The sequence below is a fragment of the Gymnodraco acuticeps genome, unplaced genomic scaffold (assembly GCF_902827175.1).
Source record: "Gymnodraco acuticeps unplaced genomic scaffold, fGymAcu1.1, whole genome shotgun sequence".
NCBI lineage: Eukaryota > Metazoa > Chordata > Actinopteri > Perciformes > Bathydraconidae > Gymnodraco > Gymnodraco acuticeps.
The window spans coordinates 1,122,372-1,144,432 of record NW_022989750.1 but is presented as its reverse complement, the minus strand read 5'-3'; the positions used below and the strand labels follow the sequence as shown (position 1 = coordinate 1,144,432).

The 22,061-nt window shown below is 40.6% G+C and overlaps 1 protein-coding gene across 2 annotated transcripts in view; it reads left to right on the top strand.

The window, feature by feature from the left end:
- The first annotated feature begins 1,455 nt into the window (after positions 1-1,455).
- ano8b (anoctamin 8b) overlaps positions 1,456-22,061 on the top strand; it is a 42,243-nt gene continuing 21,637 nt past the window's right edge. The window contains exon 1 of one of the 2 annotated variants that reach the window (XM_034207713.1): positions 1,456-1,865. In XM_034207713.1, the coding sequence (XP_034063604.1) occupies positions 1,691-1,865 (175 nt within the window). In that variant the 5' untranslated portion in view covers positions 1,456-1,690. Of the gene's footprint in view, positions 1,866-20,647; positions 20,800-22,061 lie in introns of those variants that run through there. The other variant, XM_034207800.1, reaches the window with a different exon arrangement.

The following is a 22,061-nucleotide window of genomic DNA, read 5'->3' as shown; positions in this document are numbered from 1 at the left end:
CGGCCCATTCATTTGGCCTTTCTTTCATGCTGTGCAAAGAAAAAGCAACCTTTTAATCCAGATATCTCACCATGACTCACGCATGCATGCACGTGCACGGTTGTGGCATGACCACCAAAACAGAAAGATATGGACACAATATGTGTGCAAATTCAATGCAAAGGACTTCGAATCAGGGTAAGTTTGAGTCCCACTGCAGTCAGCATCTCGTTGTGTCCCTGGGCAAGACACTTCACCCCAAATTGCTCCTTTGGGGATGGTCCACAGTACTGCATGTAAGTCGCTTTGGATAAAAGCGTCTGACAAATGACATGTAATGTAATGTATTTAGTGTCCTAACCATGTGAACATGATTTAAGGGGTGGGGGGGGACCTAACCTCCTCTAGCGGGGTCCGTGGGCATGCTCCCCCAGGAAGATTTTTTTTTTAAATGTTGAAGTTAAAAGCATCAATCTGGTGCACTTTGAGAGCAACATGAAGAGATCTATGGATACATCTCTCAACACCCATATGAAACAGAACTGGAAGCATATTTTCTTTTTCTTTATGGATATTTTACAAATCACTCCCCTTTCAAATTGTATTCTTGTTTATTGATAACAACTTTTTTTTTTACTGTCATATAGTATTTTATACCCGTTTACTTTATTCTCTTATTTTTTGATAACTATAATGATCATATAAAGATGTGCCTTTACCTCACTGGTTGGAGAAAAAGCTTCTCATATTCGTTAGCATAGCTAGCTAACCAGATGCTAATAACAACAAAGTTATTGACTGTATGACAGAGAAACAGATCGCCACTGGGCTTTCAACTAAAGACACAGCCACGCAAAAACTGCGGCATGTGTACGGCTCCTTATCTGAAGTGCCGGAGCAGCCCACGTGATGACACGTTAGGCTCGTGTTGTGTTCAATGATCCTGATTTTAGCAAGGAAAAACAGGCACTCGCTTGTTTAATTATTTTGCGGTCTATATTTCTTTAATTTCTTTCTTTTTTGCGTGTATTTATAAATTACCTCGAGGGCCGTATCAAATGGTCTCTGTATACGGCCCGGAGGCCGGAGATTCCCCACCCCTGCTATAGGCGATAAATATAAATGTCTCTTGGAGACGGTAAGAATACATGAACATTATAGGCTACAGAAAAAAAAAACTATCATGCTCCCAAATTATTTCTGTAAAATCTTAAAATCTGGATGGATAGATATTCATCCCAAATTGGAAAAGTATTTGGTCACAGCAGCAGTGTTGTCAAGCATTACACATGAGTAAAACATTTTAAAAGATACAATGAGATATGATAGAAAGAAACATTTATATTAAAAGCAAATGTAAATCTCGCTCACGCAATCTGGGACAATATACATGAAATCATGAGACTACCAAATTGTTTCAAGGTGTGTGTCACCCAGCCCCCTCCCCCCGCCCCCCTCTCTTTGTCCCTCCTCTAGTCGTCGGAGGAGCGCTCTCCATCTAGCCGCGCATCCTGCTCCAGAGTACCACCGGGATGACCGGCTGCTGCACCGACAACCTTCACTTCACTTTCACACTCCTTTAACCCTTCATTCGGACACCAACCGGCCGCCGCGCTACACCCATGCTTTGCCTTCCTCCTGAGATGCGATACCATTGTACAATTTCCCGGAGAATATCTTCCTCTTCCGTCGCTCCTCGCTGATAGAGAGCATGCCCGACGCGGGGACGGCGGCGTCAGGCGCTGCAGCCGCGGCGGCCGCCAGTGGTGCAGCCGCCGCGGGCGAAGGCACCGAGAGCTCCCGGCACCGACACCGAGCGCAGCAGGGAGAAGCGGAGAGGCCGGACCCGGGCGCTGCCCCGTCACAAAGCTCCTCCGGAGTGCTGGGTGAGTCCGGTGTGCGTGTTGCTTTGAATGATGCGGTTTTAGAAGCGCATAAAGGAACGACAGGTGGACGTGATATTTGGAAACGAGACGAGCACCGCACCAACACCTCGAGGCACCGTTCTTTTGTCTCGGCGAGGGCGTCCCAAAATGACTAGCCTACTTTATTTTACTGCAGGCCTATACATACTGTCTTTAACTTGTTTTAGGAGAGACTTTTCAAATAAGCCATTGATATGTTATCTTCTCCTGAGGAAAATGGCTACATGCTCGCACATCCTGTCTGTTTTGACCTTATTCTAGGTTACCTCCTGTCATGTCAAGCCTTGTGCTTAAGTTATTTACCCACAGTATATGTAGGCTACTTAGGCTATTATTTGCAGCTAGTTGTTTTTTATTTATTGGATTTCTGATCAGTTATGTATAATCTGCCAGGTAACCAAAGGTTTATTAACTTAATGATGTCATCCAGGGATTTATAGTAGCCTGACTAGACCACCAATGTCTATTTCCACGTTATTGCCTCAGTGTCAGTTGCCATGCTATTGGATGGGGCAGGTGTATTTTGACATTTTAATGAGGGTTCAGCCATACAAGCTACCATTATTATAAGAATATTCCCAAAATGTGGTACCATTATATGTTTGGTTGTGCTCTCCCTAAATTAGCTTATGTTATTTTTAGGAAGTCGTATTACATTTAAAACAAAAGCTTAAAATATATAGCTTTCTGTTTACTTGACACTGATAGCGGATCTAAAGGCCAGATCATAGCCTAACTGTCTGGTTGCAAGAATTGTAAACAATGTTATTTTTGGAACGGAGCACAACATTAGCCTGGCTAGAGAGCCTCACTGCCCAGCCAGGGTGCAGAGTCTCCTCTGTGCGCCCAGCGAGTATACTGCTGCAGAGTGATGCAGTGTAGCAGTGGGCTGTCAGCCGATGAGCGCTGCTTTCCACGCTTGGTAGAGGTAACCTGAGCTGCTGACTGGAGCAGCCCGATGCACCCAGCAGTGCCACTTCTGGTTCTTGAATGGGTTATATAGAGGGTCAGAAATGTGATGATTAGTTACCTCATTAAATTGAAGCAGTATTTGATGAAAAGAGGCTGACTAGTCTAAACAAGTAGAGACAAAAAGCAAACATCTGCTCATGTAAGAGTTAAGAATGGTTCTTGAATCTGGCATCGGATGGCTTGTCATTTTGGTCATCTTGTCTACATTTTTAATCATGCTAATGCTCCTGATTTGAAATCAAAGGTTTGTGAACATTATGAGAAATGTTAAATTATATTCAAACCTACAGAGACTGTGCTTGAGCCCACTAAGCACTAAGGAGTATTATGTCCACAAGAGAGGGAATTAATTCCCCATGACAAATAAAGGCATTTGTACTGTGTTAAAGAACAACAGTGGCAACAACCTCTGTTATAGTGGCTTATTAAAAAAAGACTAATGCACTTTGACTGCAGAGTCTAACAATCAAACACAAGTGAATAGTGTAATGCATACGCTTCAAACACTCTTACAGCTAACACTTTTACAGCTACCTGCTGCTCCCTTATTACATATGTAATCATGCCATGAATAAGTGCTAATAGTTCACAGATAACATTGTGAATACAAATAGGTTTTCAGTACAGAACTAATGCAACTAACAAAACAATAACTTATATTTAATATATATATATCAGGATTAACAAAATGATGTAACCCACTTTGGGAACACCTTTCTTGTTTGGTGGACAGAATGTTCCTTCCAGTTCAGTAGGACCACCTGCTTTGTGTTAAATACTGTCAAATACAACTAAAGCCTCCACTCGTTTTGTTTTGTTTTTGGGGAATATTATGTCTGACCATGAAATCATAAATGACAGCTTTAGGGAGGGTTACATGTATAAACAATACTGACATGAATCTCAGACAATGCAAAAAATACTCTCAATAGATCACAATAAATCACATTTTGCTGTTGATAAGTATCAAAGGTTGAATGTTAATCAGAAAGGTTGACTTTTTTTATCTTAAAACCTATTGCCCCCACTTTCCTGTATCTCCTCGCATGGGTCATGAGGCTGATGGAATGGGTTATGGATCTGCAATGGGATTACCATGATATCACATAACCGCCCTCACACGTGTCTGTGTCAGTCAGCTAGCACAGTGGCAAGTCAGGCTGATTTCTCCAGTTGAGATTTCGGTTTCTGCCTGGAAGGATTGTCCTCACTGGAGGCTTGGATGCTCGATTGTCTCCATGCCCCCACCACATTTTCCTAATCCCTCCTCAGTAGACTGGAATGACTTTGATCCTGTCAGCCATCTCCCTTTGTAGCTCAAACACGCACAAGCCGGCATTTCAAGGATTAATCAAGCGACCATCATTAGAAAATGCGAAGTAAAAGTCGCGCCAATTAGTTTGTGTTCCCTCTGAGGCCAGTGTTGATAAGATTCTGTGTTATGGAAATCAGGTCATGTAATTTGTGGTCTTCCAATCAGAGAGCGCGGTAGTTCAGGATTTAGGACATTTGTTAGGATATATTCTCATTTAGGAAAAAGTGAGAATTTAGTGATGATGAGGATGAGTTTCATCTTGAAATTCCATATCTCGAATACCCCAACAAATTTGATTTGAACTCACTTTAGTGTACTATAAATACTTAGTTTTTAACTATTCATTTTCTATTTTATCTTTTACTCACACTAAGTGACTGTTGTCGGCCGTTTTTATTTAATAAGCGTATTGGAGATAATAACTGACTAGTTATTTTCACCAGGACAACAATACCCTAGTGATTTAATTGAAGACGCATGCATGGGTATCTTTCACAACCACTGTGACACCCTGAATTGCCCATTAGAAAATACGTAGGAATTGTTACACAATAACAGGACATTCTTAACCAGTAACATATTTTTATTTCCCAAGTGCTACACTATACAAAATATGTTTTACTGTACGTATTTAAAAAAACATTGTGCATGTTCAGCAAATAAAGTTGTTCTAAAATAGTTTCAAAACCCTTTTTTCACCCGGGTTCTAGTATGATAGCGGTCTTCTCTGAGGCAGTGGTGAGATCTGAAGGGTCCATTTTCTTCCATGTTAACCTGTTTAACACCGTCCTTGATGCTTGGCATTAATATGCACACTTTCAGTCTGCAAAATATATGAGAAAAATGTATTAAGCATGGATCTGCACTCATCTATACTCTTAGTCAGGGCTGTGCTCTCTCCCCCTCACTGCAGAGAGAAGAATACTTCAGCTTTTCCTCAGACAGATTTAGTCAGGTTCAGTGTCACACAGGTAGCTTTAAATACATCAGTGCAGGGCAGTGTTGAGAGGAAAAAGCCTCATGCTGAATTTCCCAAAAGAAGCTCTGTTTTCCACAGCCGCAGACAGACTGAGCCATTGGATTTTCTCCCACAGCTTCATTAATGGAGAAGCTGAGGAATGTAATGCAGTATGATATAATGACAGCAGTGTGTTGTGCCTAATGACTCTGAACTTAATGCCTCTCTCTCTGCCCATCTCACTCTCACTCATTGCTCCACGGAGATATATTTCCTGTTCTCCTTCTCCTCTCCTCTTGGAGAATAAGCACTGAGCTGCACATTAGCTGCATTATCCAGTGTGGTAAATGACCTTGCTGCTACTATATTTCCAGCTTTATATCATGTCGATCAATCAATCACACAACTAAAAGATTACTTTGGGAGACCATCTCTTGATGTGCAGGAAACATCTCATTAAGAGTTAAGCAGACCATCAGACATACTGTAAAAATAAATTTGCTGGCTTTTAGCGATAACACATTATATTTATTATGAGCAGTTGCCTTATAATTAAGATCATTACAGAATAAGGTGCCGGTTAAAAGAAGATAAACACTGCAGTTAGTGCCTCTATTATTTCAATTGATGATCATTTGTATGGCTGTTAATTGTTTCATTGGCTATTTCCAGGCTCACAAGATTCAGCACCTCATGTTCTTGTAACGTTTAGGGATGCACCAATCCAACACTGACATTATTAAGCAGATCATGGATAAGTCATGAAGTAATAATTCCACATTTAAGAGTTTCTTCATCAATGTCAAATGTCACCGCTATTAGTTAAAATAATCCGTCTTGCTGGGCATCTAACTCAGTTTATACCAGGGGCGGACTGGGGGGAAAAAGTGGCCCGGGGATTAATTGACAGACAGGCCCACTTAATGCGCGGCATGTATCGGCCGGCCGGCGACGAAAGTATGTTACTTAACAAAAAACCCTATGCATTTTATGTTATTTTGGACCATTATTCATATAGTCATCACATTACCTGAGCCCTTGAGTTGCCTAGAGCAAAATAGTTACAGCATATATTTAGTGATTTTAATGTTAACAGATCATTGATGCAATAACATTTGGACCCAATTTGCCTGACTTGACGCATGGAATAAAACATGGGGGTAGGAAGCATCCTCAATGTGGGTGAAACAATTTGACAGGGGGTGTGGGCAGGTGGTGGACCTCACCTCCTCTAGGGGGGTCCGGGGGCAAGCTCCCCCGGGAAGATTTGTTTTAAAATGTTGAAGTTAAATGCATCAATCTGGTGCATTTGGAGAGCAAAATTAGGGACTAAAGCTATGGATACATCTCTCAACACCAATATGAAACAGAACTGTAAACAGATTTACTTTTTCTTTCAACATTTATTTGAACAGCAAGTGGAGGCAAAAGTGACTGCACCCAGAACAATAAACCTGCTCGCTAACTAGCCTAAACTCAGTAACAGAATGTGGGTTCTGAATGAACGTTCTTCTCCACAGCCGTGCGACCTCTGAGTCAGACGTCACTTCCCCCTTTTCTATCCTACGGGTGCAGCCACTCCACCTGAACCCCTCTCTGTACAGAGAGTGAGGTGTTCCTTGAGACACACATCATATTTTCCCAGCAAAACAATCATCTCTAAAAAGTTACCATGATCAATGGTGTCATCATCTTGTGTATATAATGCCTCCGCCTGCGTGCCCCTGTAGCTCAAACCACTTTGACCAATGAGCTTCAATACATCTATGATGCGCTCCAACACTTGACGCTTCCTGCGGACTTCCTCTCTGTGACGTGACATCTGAGGTCCCATGAGAAGGTCCTGAATTGTGTTTTTTGAGAATCTGAGGAAATATGCCTCAGCGCAACCTCTGTGAGCATGGCTCTGATCATGCTCCTCGACTCTCTGATGTATGTGTGTGAAGTTGGTCATGCCAGTGATGAAGGAGTTGCTATCTCTAGGATTAGCAAAAGCCATACAAAGGGAGCAGAAGAGTACTTCTCTGGCTTCACTGTATGATAGCTATTTCCTGTTTGTGCCGTCTTTGCAAAAAAAAGCCCTCTGCACTACAGCCTTGTCTGCCTTCTGCTGGGGGTGAAAACGGAAGAATAGGTCTAATGTGCCTGACATCGGCCTGGTGAAATAATCAACTGGGGTGGCACTGACATCCTGGCCTTGACTAACTCTGTCAGTGTCAGCAGCAGGATCATCTTCAGCCTACATAAATGATTAGTATTGATTAGTATGTTACGTTATTATGTTACCACCATGTTATTATTATGTATGTAAACCAAGTAAAGTCTTAAAGACAGTAACAGGCTAATTTCCACCAGACAGTAACTTTAGTTGCAGGTTGACAAATAATGGACCCTTTATTATTTGTAGTATTAATAAGGTAACCTAACGTCTAAGCTAATCAAACAAAAGACAGTATAAGCAATCATAGTAGTCTCATTGATTCACCAGCCCAAGTCAAGTGGCTATAATGTTCAAATAGATTACCGTTGTCAATGAGTGAAGCAAATCTACCAGCAGCTTGCATATTTCACCAGAATTTGGTCAGTGAATGTTGTTAATTTTACCCTGTCCCTGTGAACACACAATGTACTGTAGGCAATAGCCTAGCTAGCTAGAAATAGGCTAGCTAGCTAATATTACCTCATCTGCTACATTAAAAAGCAAGCTAGCATTAGCCAAATGAGGATTTTTACTTTCAGCATCAATCATAACATTAACTTACCATCATATCACTGCTGGTACTGGGCTCTAGATGCCGCTGTACTGTGTCAGTTTCATTGCTGGACTCACTGCCACTGGGAATGGCCGCTGTGTCGGCTAACGTTACATCAGCTTCTCCGGTGGTGGTTGTACTACAACTACAACCAGCTGCAGGACCAAACGAAAAGTCTGTAATTTATTTTTATTTTGCTGAACCTTCCTCAAGTGCTTTCATTTTTTTTATCCCTAAGTTTTTGTGCACCTCCTTTACGCTTTGGAGCTTGTTTATCCATCAGTAACTCACTCCTGATCTTTCACTGCGCAGTGACAGCTGCTACGGGCCTGATGGGGAGTGGCCGGCCCGGAACGCTTACAAATGTGGGCACTTACAAATGTGGGCCGGTAGGATTTAGTTAAGCAAAAAAAAAAAGGGAGTGGCCGGTATACTCAGAAATATGGGCCGGTAGGATTTAGGCAAAAAAAAATATTTTTTTAAAAAAATATTTTTAAAAAAATGTATTTATTGTTTTGGCCCTCCGGCCCATGCACAGCACCGGCCCACCGGGGAAACTCCCGGTATTCCCGATGGCCAGTCCGCCCCTGGTTTATACTATAGGGTCACATACAAATGAGTCCAATGAGTACCAAGTTGTTTGGTTTTTCAAATGAATTGTTGTTTAACTATTTTTTAAAAGACCGAATAGTATCACTGCATATACTCTGAGTTAAAGTATCAGACTCAATATCTGTTGATTTCTGCCCATGTTGAGGGACTTCCTGTTTTGGAGATGATTGCTGTATTTCACAGTTGCCATCATGTGTTAAAACAATAAAGTAGTTATTGCATCAAATTAATTCTTAAACAAACCAAGAGCATCGCACTCTGTTGACTTTATATCCGTCTAGAAGCGGATCTGTGTGGCCGCACCCTCTGACCAACAGCTCAGTGATCCTTGTGTTACCTGACTCTGATAGGCTTGGTTTTCATTTAGTGATGATAGTACCACCTCAACTATCAGACACCTTCAGGTTACAGCTTCCCCCTGTTACTGCTATGTATGCACCTGTATCCAGAGCCATTTAATGTGGTGTGTTTGAGGAAGTTTCTGTCCCATAGTGGGGAGAAATAATTTGTCTTGCCAGTGGTGATTCGCTTGCCCTAGATTCTAAAGTATTAAATGGCTTAATCATATCACCCATAATGCATCTTTGCTTCTAGCCAACCAACTTCTAAATCCCCATTCATGCTCTCCGGAAATGTATACTTTTCCATTTATAGCCATGAAGAATATCAAACTGTAAGCGGAAAATGATAATGCACACTCCAGAGCTTAATGCTGCTGGTGTCGCCTGTCTCCTGCGTTGTGTGAAGCAGTGATACATCACAGAGACCTTATCTGTGATTTTACGCTCCCTTCTGATCAAAGTCAATAAACAGACCCTCCTGAGTGTAACTGATATTACATTCCTGAGGGCAAAATAATTGAGTTGGTCACCCTGTCCTTTATGCTCATTGACTGTACTGATAGGTGTGGATTCTATTCCTTTTTTGGGAAGTAGATATGATGACCATATTGAAGAATGCTACCTTATTCAAGGGGAATTGCTCTACATGAGCCACCCTGCAGCCTCTAGGGAAAGATGGTGATAGTATAAACTACAACACATGGGGGAAAGGTGTCTAACTAGAAATATTATCCATATCAGAGTTAGCGCTTAGTCATTCAATGGCTTAGTTAGTCTGTATTCTAGGGTTTTGTCCTCTCTATTATTTGTAAGTCCCTCCTGTGACTTCTTTTATTTAGCAGGTATATTTTGTCTATGTCAGTAGGTTGAGATGTGCAATCAATCTTCATCATCTGAACCTCACCCTCATGAAATGTTTGCTCCAAATGAATGCACACACTGGTTTACTCTGAAGCCACTCTCCCATTGCATTTTTTTTTGCTGCTAATATCCATCCTTTTTCCCTCTGTGGCTCTGTGGTTTTATCTTGTTTGGCAATTGTGTAAGACAGGAAGCGAGCTTGATAATATGATTAACAGAATCAGTGCCCTTCATTCTCTTCTTTGTTTTCGTCCCTACCATTTCCAGTATCTCCTACTGAAGTGTACAGAGACAGTACCTTATGCACAGCTCTGTAAATGGAGACGCAACACTTTTCGCTCAGACATTAGCATAGAGCACAGCTGTAGACTACAGATACAGTATGATCTTGGCACAGAGCTCTTCCCTGAGATTTCACCTCGATAAATCTCCTTTTTAATCCATTTTCTTTGTTGATGTATAGGTTCCTACAATGTTCATTTGTATGCCTGCCACAAGCAACATCTGTCATCAAGGCACTGCATTGTTTTTGTAAGCCCTTGTTGAACTTTCCGTAATAATGCCAGTGCCATTAACCTTCAAAATGGCTTTGACGCCAAGGACCAAGTTTCCTTTAGTTTGAGATTAATTGTCAAATACAACCTAGAATAAAGTACCATACAAATGCAAGTCTAATATTCACCTCCCTTTAAATTATGTTTTTGATCATCTCCTGATGAAATGCAGGAATCTCAAGCTTCTAAATGCCAACTTATTTTTGCAGTATTGGTTGTGTACAATGAGTTTTATTTTTTGCCCCAAAAAAGCCTGATGCAGCTGAAAACTAGACAATTAGAGGGTGGAGTGTAAAGCAACCAGTAAAGTTGCAGCCATACGCTAAACAAGGAGCTGAAACAAGCTATTGCTCAGTACAGCCGAAAGGAGCTGCAGATTTAGGGATCATTCTTTTTAGATTCATCACTACGAGTGACCCCTTTCACGTTGTCAAGTTTTACATATTACATTTTTATTAAATTGACCTTCTTGCTAAAAGATTAAAGAAACATCTTAAACAAGATGACTTTCAGATTTTCTTTTACATTAAGTAGCTTTCAGGTTGTCCACTTGAAAGTCACACTTAATGAAGTATTTATATTATTATATACACAGTTAACAATAATTATGTAGGAGCTTTGGGAGCTCAGCTAGTGTTTAATAATAAAGTTGTATTGGTTGAGTTTGTGCTGATCGGGCCTCTGAAGTGGGGTTGAAGGAAAGTCTTGGTTTTCACTCGTCCCCCTTTTGTTTAGTTTGGATCTTTTGTCCTTGTCTGAAAAGTCCCGTCACATTCTGGCCCCTGCCTTTTAATACAAATCTGAATGTGGTCTTTCCACAACTAATGGGGGAACATGCTGTTCCAGCTCATCTATTTGCACACTGTCAATATTGACTAGGAAAAACCTTATACAGTAAAGTGCAGGATGTTTTGCAGCTTCTTTCTCATCTATTTTCTTGGCCTTTACCTTTTTCTGTTCTCCTTGTTTTCTATTCAGTCCACAACATCACGCATACAATAATAAACATTCTGTGCCAACTGCAAAAACATACCTGTGTTGTTGGGTTAAAACCTTTTTGTTATGTGGTCGCAGAACCATGATTCTGGTGCAGTGTTGTGCTTGCTGCATCTTTTACTCCTATAATTTCCCTTGGAGGCTGCGATTGTGCCGTGTCTCTCATCATTCCAGAATAAAAGGGCTGTCAATAAAATTAAACTGCACTGCCACTGCCGTATACGTTTTTTTATTTGAGAGGGAAATATATCCAGCTTTTCATTTCTTTCGGACCATTGTGTAAGCATATGAGACCAAAGCATTGTTTGTGTGAAGTTATTTGAGCCTGACTGTCTTCATTCACATAGAGAAGATTACTTATTTTAGAAAACTGAAGAGGCTTGATCAACTTAAAGAAAACCTATAAAATCAGTTGCTCCAATCCATTCAATCAGTTGAATAAGTGCAATCTATTCAATCATACATTTTTATGAAACAACCATGTCACACAGTATGCTGCTTCTATACAGTTCTAGTTTGCTAGATGAGTCAAAACTGAAATGCTGCATTGATCTTCCTCAGGCTCCTTTTCGAAAGGCACGAGAAATCAAAGCCTGCAAAGTCATTAAAGATGTCTTCCTGCTTGTCATTGAGTGAGAAAGGAAATGGGAGGATTGGTGTAGTCATGTACAATAATCACTGGTTCCTCTATTGATCGCACTCGGAGCCTCCCTCACATCTTTCCTGTCCAATAGATACTTGTACCATCCTACCGATCAGTTAACCCACCAGTATCAGACTGACTGACTAAATACTACGGTATTTCTTCTCTTAATTCCTTATTTTATTACCCTTCCTTCTTCAATTTTGACAGTCCCAAAAAAATACCCAGTCTGCCCAACATCCATTGGACAGTTTCACTGCACTAAGTGCTTAATTATCTAATGATTATAATTATGAATGACCTCCTGAGATACTTGCACAAACTGAATCCCCTCAATTTTGATATCTTGCCATAATTCAATTAAACTCCACTAAAAACTCTTGAAAAAAAGGTTGCTAGGTTTGAGTTTGGCACAGTTAGTCAGGTGTACAGTACCTGGCCTACATTAGACACTCATGCCCTCTGTTACAGATTTAAAAAATGTATGAGTCTGTTTTCTATGAACGCCTGAGTTGTTAAGTCCTCCATATGACCCTCTGTGTGCTGAAAAATAAATGTTTGTGTCATAGTGACTCGATTGCTTCCCTCTTTGCCTTCTAGGTAAACCTATAGCATATAAAGGAATAGTAGCACATGTAGCGTATTTATTTGTTTTCTTGTCCTAAATTAGATGAAGAGGTCAGTGCCGCGCTCAATTATGTTTTTTAACATGAAGCTACAGACAGCCAATTTTAGCATAAAGAACAAAAACAGGGATACATGCTAACATGGCTCCATCTTAAGGTGACAAAGTCCGCCTGGCAATACATTTGAGGCCAATTTTACTCGTTATATTTGGCTTGTTTTATCTATGCCTATGCCAAGCCTTTATACTAAGCTAAGCCCTGCTGCTAGATCCAACTTCATATTGAATTCACAGATATCAAGAGCAATTCAGATGTTTTGATCTTGGCAAGTGACATAAGCATATATTTTTTTTACATTATCAATACCATCTCCATTTGACTTTTTTCAAAGTACTGTGCCACGCTGTATCTGGGTATCTAACCTGGTATCATCCAAAATGCCACAGTGCTGCCTTGACTCTTAGCTTGCTCTACGCAACACAGAAATGACCAAAAGCATGTGTTTGCATTGTGTGTCTTTGTTCTGTGTGTTTATCAGAAACCCCTCCTCCACTTTGGCAGTTGCCTACCGATTCTCAACAAGGAGGTCTGTTTGCTCCACAAAGGCTGCCATTCACACGACTATATTCATCATCACCACTCGCTTATTCATAATTCGTAATCCTCCTCTTGACAATGCTCAATTCTGCCAGTTAGATATCCAGTCGGTGGTTGTCTGCAGTAGTCTGGGCCTGAAAAAGATGAAGCAGTGGCTCCTGTTCATGATTGTTACCTGACTGAATAGTAGACTGCATCATTTCCTCATTTAACCCTACAGCACAATCGTCTTTGCTTTTTCGCTGAGGAACATTAGCTCGCCTAAATTACCCAGCTAACTCCTAATGACCATCTGATTAGCCGACTTGGCAGAAAGAGAGAAACAAAAAACCAGTACAAAATAAAGGAGTTGTTGAAGTTAGAGGCTGAGACAAAAAGTGATTGAGAGAAATAAGGTTGGATGGTGGAAAAGTGATACTTTTAACCATTCTCCTGTGAGCACTGTGGCTCTATTCTTCCTACATGGTCTTGCCTTGTCCTTCTCTTGGCAGACAGCCACAGGGGGCTCCAGTATCACATGTATCATTGTTATTTTGAGGCCAAGGACGAGTCCCTATTATCCTCTGTGCGCCTGTTAATGAGGATACCAGAGTTCTGACATCCACCAGCACTGACATTTTCATCACAAAGGTGGAACAGACACCTTTATATCCCTCCTGAACAAAGACGGTGCTAATCTCAATAACATCATATACAAATACTTTTATCCCTCTTGTGAATTACGAGAATTTAGGGCATAAAACATCCATACCAGGCATCACATTTCTGACCTCTGCAACATATCCAATGTGGCGACAAGAATTTCAAAAACGTTGACAAATCCCTGGTGACGTGGCTTCATTCAGATAATTCAGCTGAAGATCTAAAGATTATGGGTTGAATTTTGTTTCACTTGTTAACAAAACACTACAAACATGTACAAATCTCACAGTTCATTTAGTATATTCATTTAGTATGTCTCCAAGGCGAGTAGTAGGGGTACAGTGTTTCCCACAGATATGAAATATACTTGGGGGGGGGGGGGGGTGCGCGAAAAAAAAAAAAAAAAAAAAGTTTTAACAACATTATTTATTGACTTTTCATTCCGGTATAATCATTTTGCGCAAAGATGGCACTGTTTGTCAGAGCACTTCATCCTTCTGGGATTTCATGAAGAACAGCTCCAACGCCTGTGTGTATGGGAATGCCTCTGGTGCTGGTCCATTAACTGCCAGTGTTTCCCACAGATCTGAAATATACTTTGGGGGGTGGTGGTAGCGGGGGGGGGGTTGAGGTGACGTGCAACAACATGAACCTTTCTGTTGGTCGCTTGTTAGCAGACACGCGATGGCAGAGCGAACAGGTACAGGTACAGGCAGGGTCCATAGTGATAGCCCTATAGTTTAAATCTACTACCCACACATGAACATATGGAAATGGGTTACTATTTAAAAAAATAAATGTATTTATTAATGTATTTAGGAACCTATCCATGTGATTTTTAGTGGGGGTCGACCTCAAATCCTCTAGGGGGGTCCAGGGGCATGCCCCCCCCGGTAAGATTTTATTTTTTATTTTGGAGTTAAATGCATCAATCTGGTGCATTTTGAGGGGAAAATAAAGAGACTAGATCTATGGAAACACCTATATTTAACAGAACTGTATACATTTCAATAATCATAAAATCAAGGCCATAACCAATAACATACCATTTCCAATATGAAAAAAACACTGAAACTTGTTTATTAATTTAGTTTTGGTTCATTTATAGTTGTGAGTGTGTCTGTGCTCCTGAATCAGCCTCTCCTGTCTCCCTCCTCCCCCCCTCTCCATCCTCTCCCCCTGCTCCTCTTTGAGGCAGCAGCAAAGACTAGTTTTCTCTCAACAAGTTTTAAAAGTGTATCTTGCCTTTTTTCACCTAGTTAACTTTTTATTTATTTATTCATGCATATTTTACTAATCACATTACATTTCATTTAGCTGACGCTTTTATCCAAAGCGACTTATAATGACCGATTACAGGGACATTCTCCCTGGAGTAACTAAGGGCTAAGTGCCTTACTCAAGGGCACACTAGTGGTGGTGTTCCTGGCGGGATTTGAACTCACAGCCTTCCGATCTTCAGCCCACCTCACTATCCATTAGACCAATCACTACCCTCTCAAATGGAAATATGTGTTTACATAAATGGTGACCACACCGTTTGAGACCCACTGAGAACTTAGACTAAGTGAACTATCTAAACACTCAGCTTTGATTTATGATCTGTATGACAGTGGCCATGTCGGCAGGCCACATCATGTGGACAGCCAGTCACCCTGTGTGAGGCAGGCCACTTAACAGGCCAGAAGGAGGCGAGATCAGAGCAAGGGAGCGAGGGATCATTGTCTACAAGTTAATCGATCGCAGATGGCGTCGTGGTCACGGACGAATAAAAAAAAATATATATAAAAAAAATGTTTTATAAAAAAAACTAAATGGGTCGCGAAATATACTTGGGCGGCCGTTAATATACCTGGGCGGCCCGCCCAAGTATAGTCTATGTGTGGGAAACCCTGGGGTAACCAGATTTAAATAGTATATGGATTAGTGGAAATATTTCCTGTTCTTCCTGTTGTGCCAATACTGCACCAATACGACATTTGTGCTAACCAGCCAATATTAGATGCTAACATGTAAATATATATACCTGCTAAATATTGTTGATTTAAATTGTGGTTCTTTTACAGTTTTAAAAATATAAAATATAGTTCATTTGTAATATTACATTGCAGATGTCTGTTGTAAGGCTGCGGTAATTATTCTATGTCAGCATGCATTATTGCAGGCAAATCAAATCAGAAAAACAAATAAAAGATGCATTACACTGCTGATGTTGGCCTAGCTGGTTGTTGCTTGTCTTTGTATGGAAACATTTAATGATTTTCTTAATGTACCTTCATTCAGTAATGACAGATGGGTGTAATGCTACTGCAAATGTCAGAATTAAAGCTTCTCCAAAAACACTTATGTTTGCCACTTAAGCATCTGCACTTTGTCAATTCAGGTTTATTTGTATCACTATCAAGTCTTGCCCCTCTTCTTTCCCTCTGCCTCCTTTGAAGGCATCATCTGTGGGAGCTCTGTCTACACGATGATGACAAATACCTCTTGAGACAGCATGAGTGAGAGGGAAGGCAGGAGAGCTGAGAGAGCTAGAGATTTAAAGAAAAAAAAGCACAGAGAGAAGGAAGGACTGAGAGAATCTGCCCAGGGGGGCTAAGAGAGAGGTTTTGGATGAGAGAAAGAGCCAGGGATGGTAGCAACACAAATATATAACCAGGAGTGAGAGAGACTGAGCTGAAAGACTAAGGTGAAAGAAAGCGAAAAGGAGAAATGTGGAGTGCTCTGCTGCAACGGGAAGAAGGGGCTTTCATATCATCCAAAACACATCTGTGTGTGCAGCTGCCAGTGGAAAAAGAGAGATTCAATATGGAACTGGGACTGTTTGTTGATTTGATGCCAAAATGTATGCAGACTGTGTACCTTGCACTGAGAGGGTGCAGTGAGGCAGCCATTGCGACAACCAATAAAGTGAGTTTGAGAGTAGAAGAATGAAGGAGGGAGGGAGGGAGAAGTGGGAGGAAAAGAAAGAGACAGATAAGAGGAGAGGTGGGTTATGGTTCGTTTTTTCCCCTCAAGGCATGTAGGCTGCATTTGCAGAATCCGCAGCTTGATTCCCATAATCTTCACAGGTGGAACGGTCTGATTTGGTATTTAATTCAGACATTTCAGCTGCATGATGTGATGACTCAGTATGCATGCCCTTGGTGCACCTCTCTATGTACATGTGCAGTCATGTGATGTTGTTAATCCTTTCTGCATGTCTGTGTGTGAGTTTAGGGACTTAGGAACAGGTTATAATAGGTGCTGTCTGTCAGTACGGTTGCTGTGGCTGTGTGTAAACTCGACTGTTTGCAGGGACGTACATAGTTGGGAATAGAAATTGTTGTGTGTTTGAACCTGATTAGTCTCTCTGTCCCACTTTCTGCAGTAATCGTTCTAATAGGGTAATTTGTTCCATTCACAAACTCAGTGGATGTGACATTTGAAATGTTTTTTTTTTTCCTATTTTGTTTGCTACTCTCTCTCATTGTCTCTCGGGAGTTATGTCAGTGTCTGTACCTTTCATTACATTATGTCTATGTGTTTAACTGCCTGTCTTAGACTGGCTAAATAAGAGACAAACTTCAAAATGACTTGCTGCTGAGAAGATAAATCCCGCTTTATGTCTCAGGCATCTTAGGAAATACACACTGTTGCCAGGCATATTTAAAAAAAAAGGCATATTTTTCTAGAGGTGCTTTTGAAAGTATAAATCCTCAGCATCAAACCAGTGTGCTAAATCTGCACTGCAGGCCTCATAAAGTTAGGAAAGGAGAACATTTTGTCTCCTAAATAATGCTAACTTTTTAAAGGCATTAAGGTGCCAATGTTAAGAAAAGCATTTTAGCATTTTGTTTATTTGTATGCGTTTTAAACTGTAAAAATGAATTCCATATTTGCTGTTATACACATACTGCCTTTGTGTTATCCTTGTGTTTCCTTATATATATAGGGTTATATATTAGGGCTGTGTATACAAAAAAAAGGCTATCAACTGGTAAAGTGATCCCCTGATCACACATCTAATTATAGACCATTGGCGGTCACTCAGCAAACATGTTGCCGTCTCATAATTGCATTCTTGGTTAAACAAACAAGGGACAATATGAAAAAAGGGTTCCTTCAACATCATTTAATACCATTTGTTGTTCCAGGGACATTTATTTTCTTAAAAGTTTTACATCTACTGAAGCAAAACAGCTGCTTGTTCAAAGAATAACGCACATTAGAAAGCTACAGTGAGTGTCAATATATGCAAAACCCTAAAAGCAATTACTGGTAATCGCCTAAGTGATTCCCAGGAAAAAACACTTCTTCTTACTGATCACATTTTCTCTCTGTTAGCCACTTTATTTTATAGTCTACCTGTGTTGCCTCCACTTTCTTCAGAAATTAGATTTGAATTTATGAACTGAATTTAGAAAATAGTCTATTTAGTTAATTATTGTATGTTTGCAGTACAAAGTAAATGTTATAATCTACTTGCAGACATTTTTCATTAAGTTGTTTTGTATATTTCTGCTGCCCTCTACCAAAGAAATAGCTGCATTATACAAAGGAAGTGGGAAGTTTATATTTATAATGGAAAGGAAAAGTCAATGCCTAATTTCTTGCTTTATGGCAGAATCAAATTAATCGTTTCATCTTTAACGTTTCTATCCAAGTTATTGCTCAAATACCTGATTCTTTAATCATAGATGCCTTACTAATCACACATTAAAATCCGTTTACAGTTCATCATTTGATTTAGGTTTACATTACAGGATAAAATATGTTAACTGCAATGATTTCATAAATTATCTCAATGACTCAGAAACCTGTGTTCTCTATATATCAAGCTAAATTAGCAAATCTCTCTCGTTCCAAACTATAATATATTCTTTTGACCCGATCCAAACTTTGTTCCAGCTGCTTAAACATGGACCCCAACATTTAAAATAACCCCTACTTGACTGACTAAAGTCTTAAAAGTTGACCTCCAGCCAAGGCAGTAAATGCATCATATTTTCTTTAGTGGCTGTGACCTTCATCTCAGTGCTTCGCGTGAGTTTCATAACAGATTTACACCCTATTAATCTTGGCACTTTATATTTCAAGAGCGCACACACACACACACACACACACACACACCGAAGACACGCTTAATAGAGCAACTCACAGAAAGACACTCTGCTTGTTGCGCCTGCCTGGCTGCTGTCTGATAAGCGTTGCCCTGAAACAGTTGTCTCAGTGTGAAGGCCGTGAGTAATACAGCTTTATCTGTATCATTGATCGTCCTGGGCCAACCTGCTCCACGGTGCCCTGGTTTCTGATACAGGGCCAAATGGGTCTCTACAACTCAGAACATTTCTCTTATTTTGCCAGTATAAATTACATTTTGGAAGAGTTTTCTATGTAATTGCAAACATTTATTTTTAAAGAGATTAACTAACTGGGCTGTACTTACATGAGATATTCCTAAAATCATGTTTAAGCATTTAAAAGCTTCTTCTTAACTTCTCTAACCATTACAATTTAAAATATTAAGTATGTTTTTTATTGAGAAATTAGTCATACATTCCATATACATTCAGGAAGGGGGGATAATAATCAAATACGTAAAATAATAATGGGCTGTGACAATCAAAAACGTGAGTGCCGTGATATATTTTTATAATCAATGTCCTTTGTGTAGGTCAGCTCTATGGAGCTATTTAACTCATTGTTTTGGTGTTTGGGGGCACAACTTGCAGTTTTGGTTTAATGTTATCTCACTTGCATCATTTTTAGTAATAGCAGGCTTCTTTTTTAACCAGAAAATCTTTGTAAACTACATACCCAGCACCAAACAGCCTTTAGCAACTAGCTAATGGAGCATTTCACATCTAAAGAATGCGATATATTCTTTCAAGACTTGATTGAGACCAAAAATAGAGCTAAATGAATTGTATACATTAAAGATTTGTGATAAAAAAACAGAAAAATCAGCTGTGCCTCATTTAACTTATTAAATCTTATCGGTTATGGGTTGTTGAGTTGTTACTTAATGGTGACGCTGAAAAGCTTCGATGATGTTCTGCTGATAAACAGACTTATACTGTTTATCAGCTTTATCAGCTGGCCGTGGTCTCAGGTGTGCTGCTTTGAGGGAACTACGTCATTGATAGGTTGTGTGATTGTGTAGTGTGAAAACACACTCTTACGCATGCAGACTGGCCCAGTCCGTGCAGTGAACCCTTGACGTGTGTATGAATCAGTCCTCGTTCAACCAAGTAATTACTACACAAATAAATGCAAACCATCAGAAATACATGCTCAGTATTGGGGCTTTTGAACTGAAGCATTGTTGAATGGTAAAACCAATTGTGTGTGTGTGTGTGTGGTGTGTGTGTGTGTGTGTGTGTGTGTGTGTGTGTGTGTGTGTGTGTGTGTGTGTGTGTGTGTGGTGGTGTGTGTGTGTGTGTGTGTGTGGTGTGTGTGTGTGTGTGTGTGTGTGTGTGTGTGTGTGTGTGTGTGTGTGTGTGTGTGTGTGTGTGTGTGTGTGTGTGTGTGTGTGTGTGTGTGTGTGTGTGTGTGTGTGTGTGTGTGTGTGTGTGTGTGTGTGTGTGTGTGTGTGTGTGTGTGTGTGGTGTGTGTGTGTGTGTGTGTGTGTGTGTGTGTGTGTGTGTGTGTGTGTGGTGTGTGTGTGTGTGTGTGTGTGTGTGTGTGTGTGTGTGTGTGTGCTGTGTGTGTGTGTGTGTGTGTGTGTGTGTGTGTGTGTGTGTGTGTGTGTGTGTGTGTGTGTGTGTGTGTGTGTGTGTGTGTGTGTGTGTGTGTGTGTGTTGCCCTCAGCGATGAATACAGGACTCATTAGAATTGCTGTCATGTCGCAGCACTGCCTGCAGCCTTTTTTCTTAAACCCAGTGGAGCGGTTGGAGCAGATTTTACTATCCCGGAGTACCACTCGAGATTAAAACATCTAAAATACCTCGCTCTGTTTCCTGTTCGGCCCGTTTCAATGTTTGAAACTGTTCTTCAGAGGGGAAGAGATGTGTGGAAACACATTACGTTTTCAGAACCTCTTTGTAAGTACTTGGGAAGGATCCTTTAAATAGTAATGCTACTCTAATTCAAGATCTGTTTGCAGGTACAATTATGGAATAACACTGTTTTGATTTATCTTTACAAGGATTACCATCCCTAAATATGTTTTGAGGAATTTTAAGAAAAGGTTAACCTTGGATTAACTCAACATTTGTGTCTATAATGGCTCTATTTATTTATTTTTTGCCAGTTTACTCATCAAACAGGCATAGAGAAACATAAGTATTTTTTGCGAGACCTGCTTCTTGCCAATGTTCAATTTCACTTTTGTGTAGCTCTGGTTTGATCACCAATATATGCTGAGGAACATATCTGTATTTTAAACTGCTAGATGCTCCACTGTATTCACCAGCTATCACTTAATTTGTCAGTCTGTTGTTGGTGATCAATGGGTAGCATACTGTCTTGTAGCTTATTGGCAAAGAAATCTACAAACAGCGGGTTTGTCAGAGCTTTTTCTATAGATCATTTTCGTAAAGTAGTACAGCAGTGAAAATGCAGCAAAGCCACAAGTCAGAGACGAACACAGGCCAAGTGCTCAATGTATACTAAGTACCCTAGTCCATTGAAAGTAGAGATTATATAAAAAACACGATAAAAGTTTTTGTATACCTGAATGTTACTGCAGTGTTGTGTGATTATTGTTATACTCTACACCAGGGGTGGGGAACCTGCGGCCGTATACGGCCCGCGAGACAATTTGGTACGGCCCTCGAGGTAATTTATAAACACACGCAAAAAAGAAAAAAATTAAAGAAATCTAGACCGCAAAAAATTAAACAAGCGAGTGCCTGTTTTTCCTGGCCAAGGTCAGGGTCCTTGAACACAACACGAGCCTAACGTGTCATCACGTGGTATATGTCTCGTCTGACAGGGTTGTAGTTCTGACGGAGAGCAACAGAACGCCGCTCCGCTCCGGCACTTCCAAAAATTGCAGTACCCATAAGGAGCCGTACACATGCTGCAGTTCTCATTCATAACACTCCGTTCGATGTCTCACTATGGGATGCGCCTCATCGCGGAGCAAACAGAAGCATCAATCTCATTACGCCAATCCTGATTGGCTGGAGATCTTGACGTCAGCGTCAGGGAAATCACCCCCTATAAGTAGCTTGCGCCACAACGCATGCGCCATTCAAACACCTCTTCTCGCTTCAGAGCACATCTCTATGGTAGCCGGACAAGCTTCACGGTCCACAGACTGAACCCAAATATCCATTTCGGTCGACGGGCGCTTGCCGGC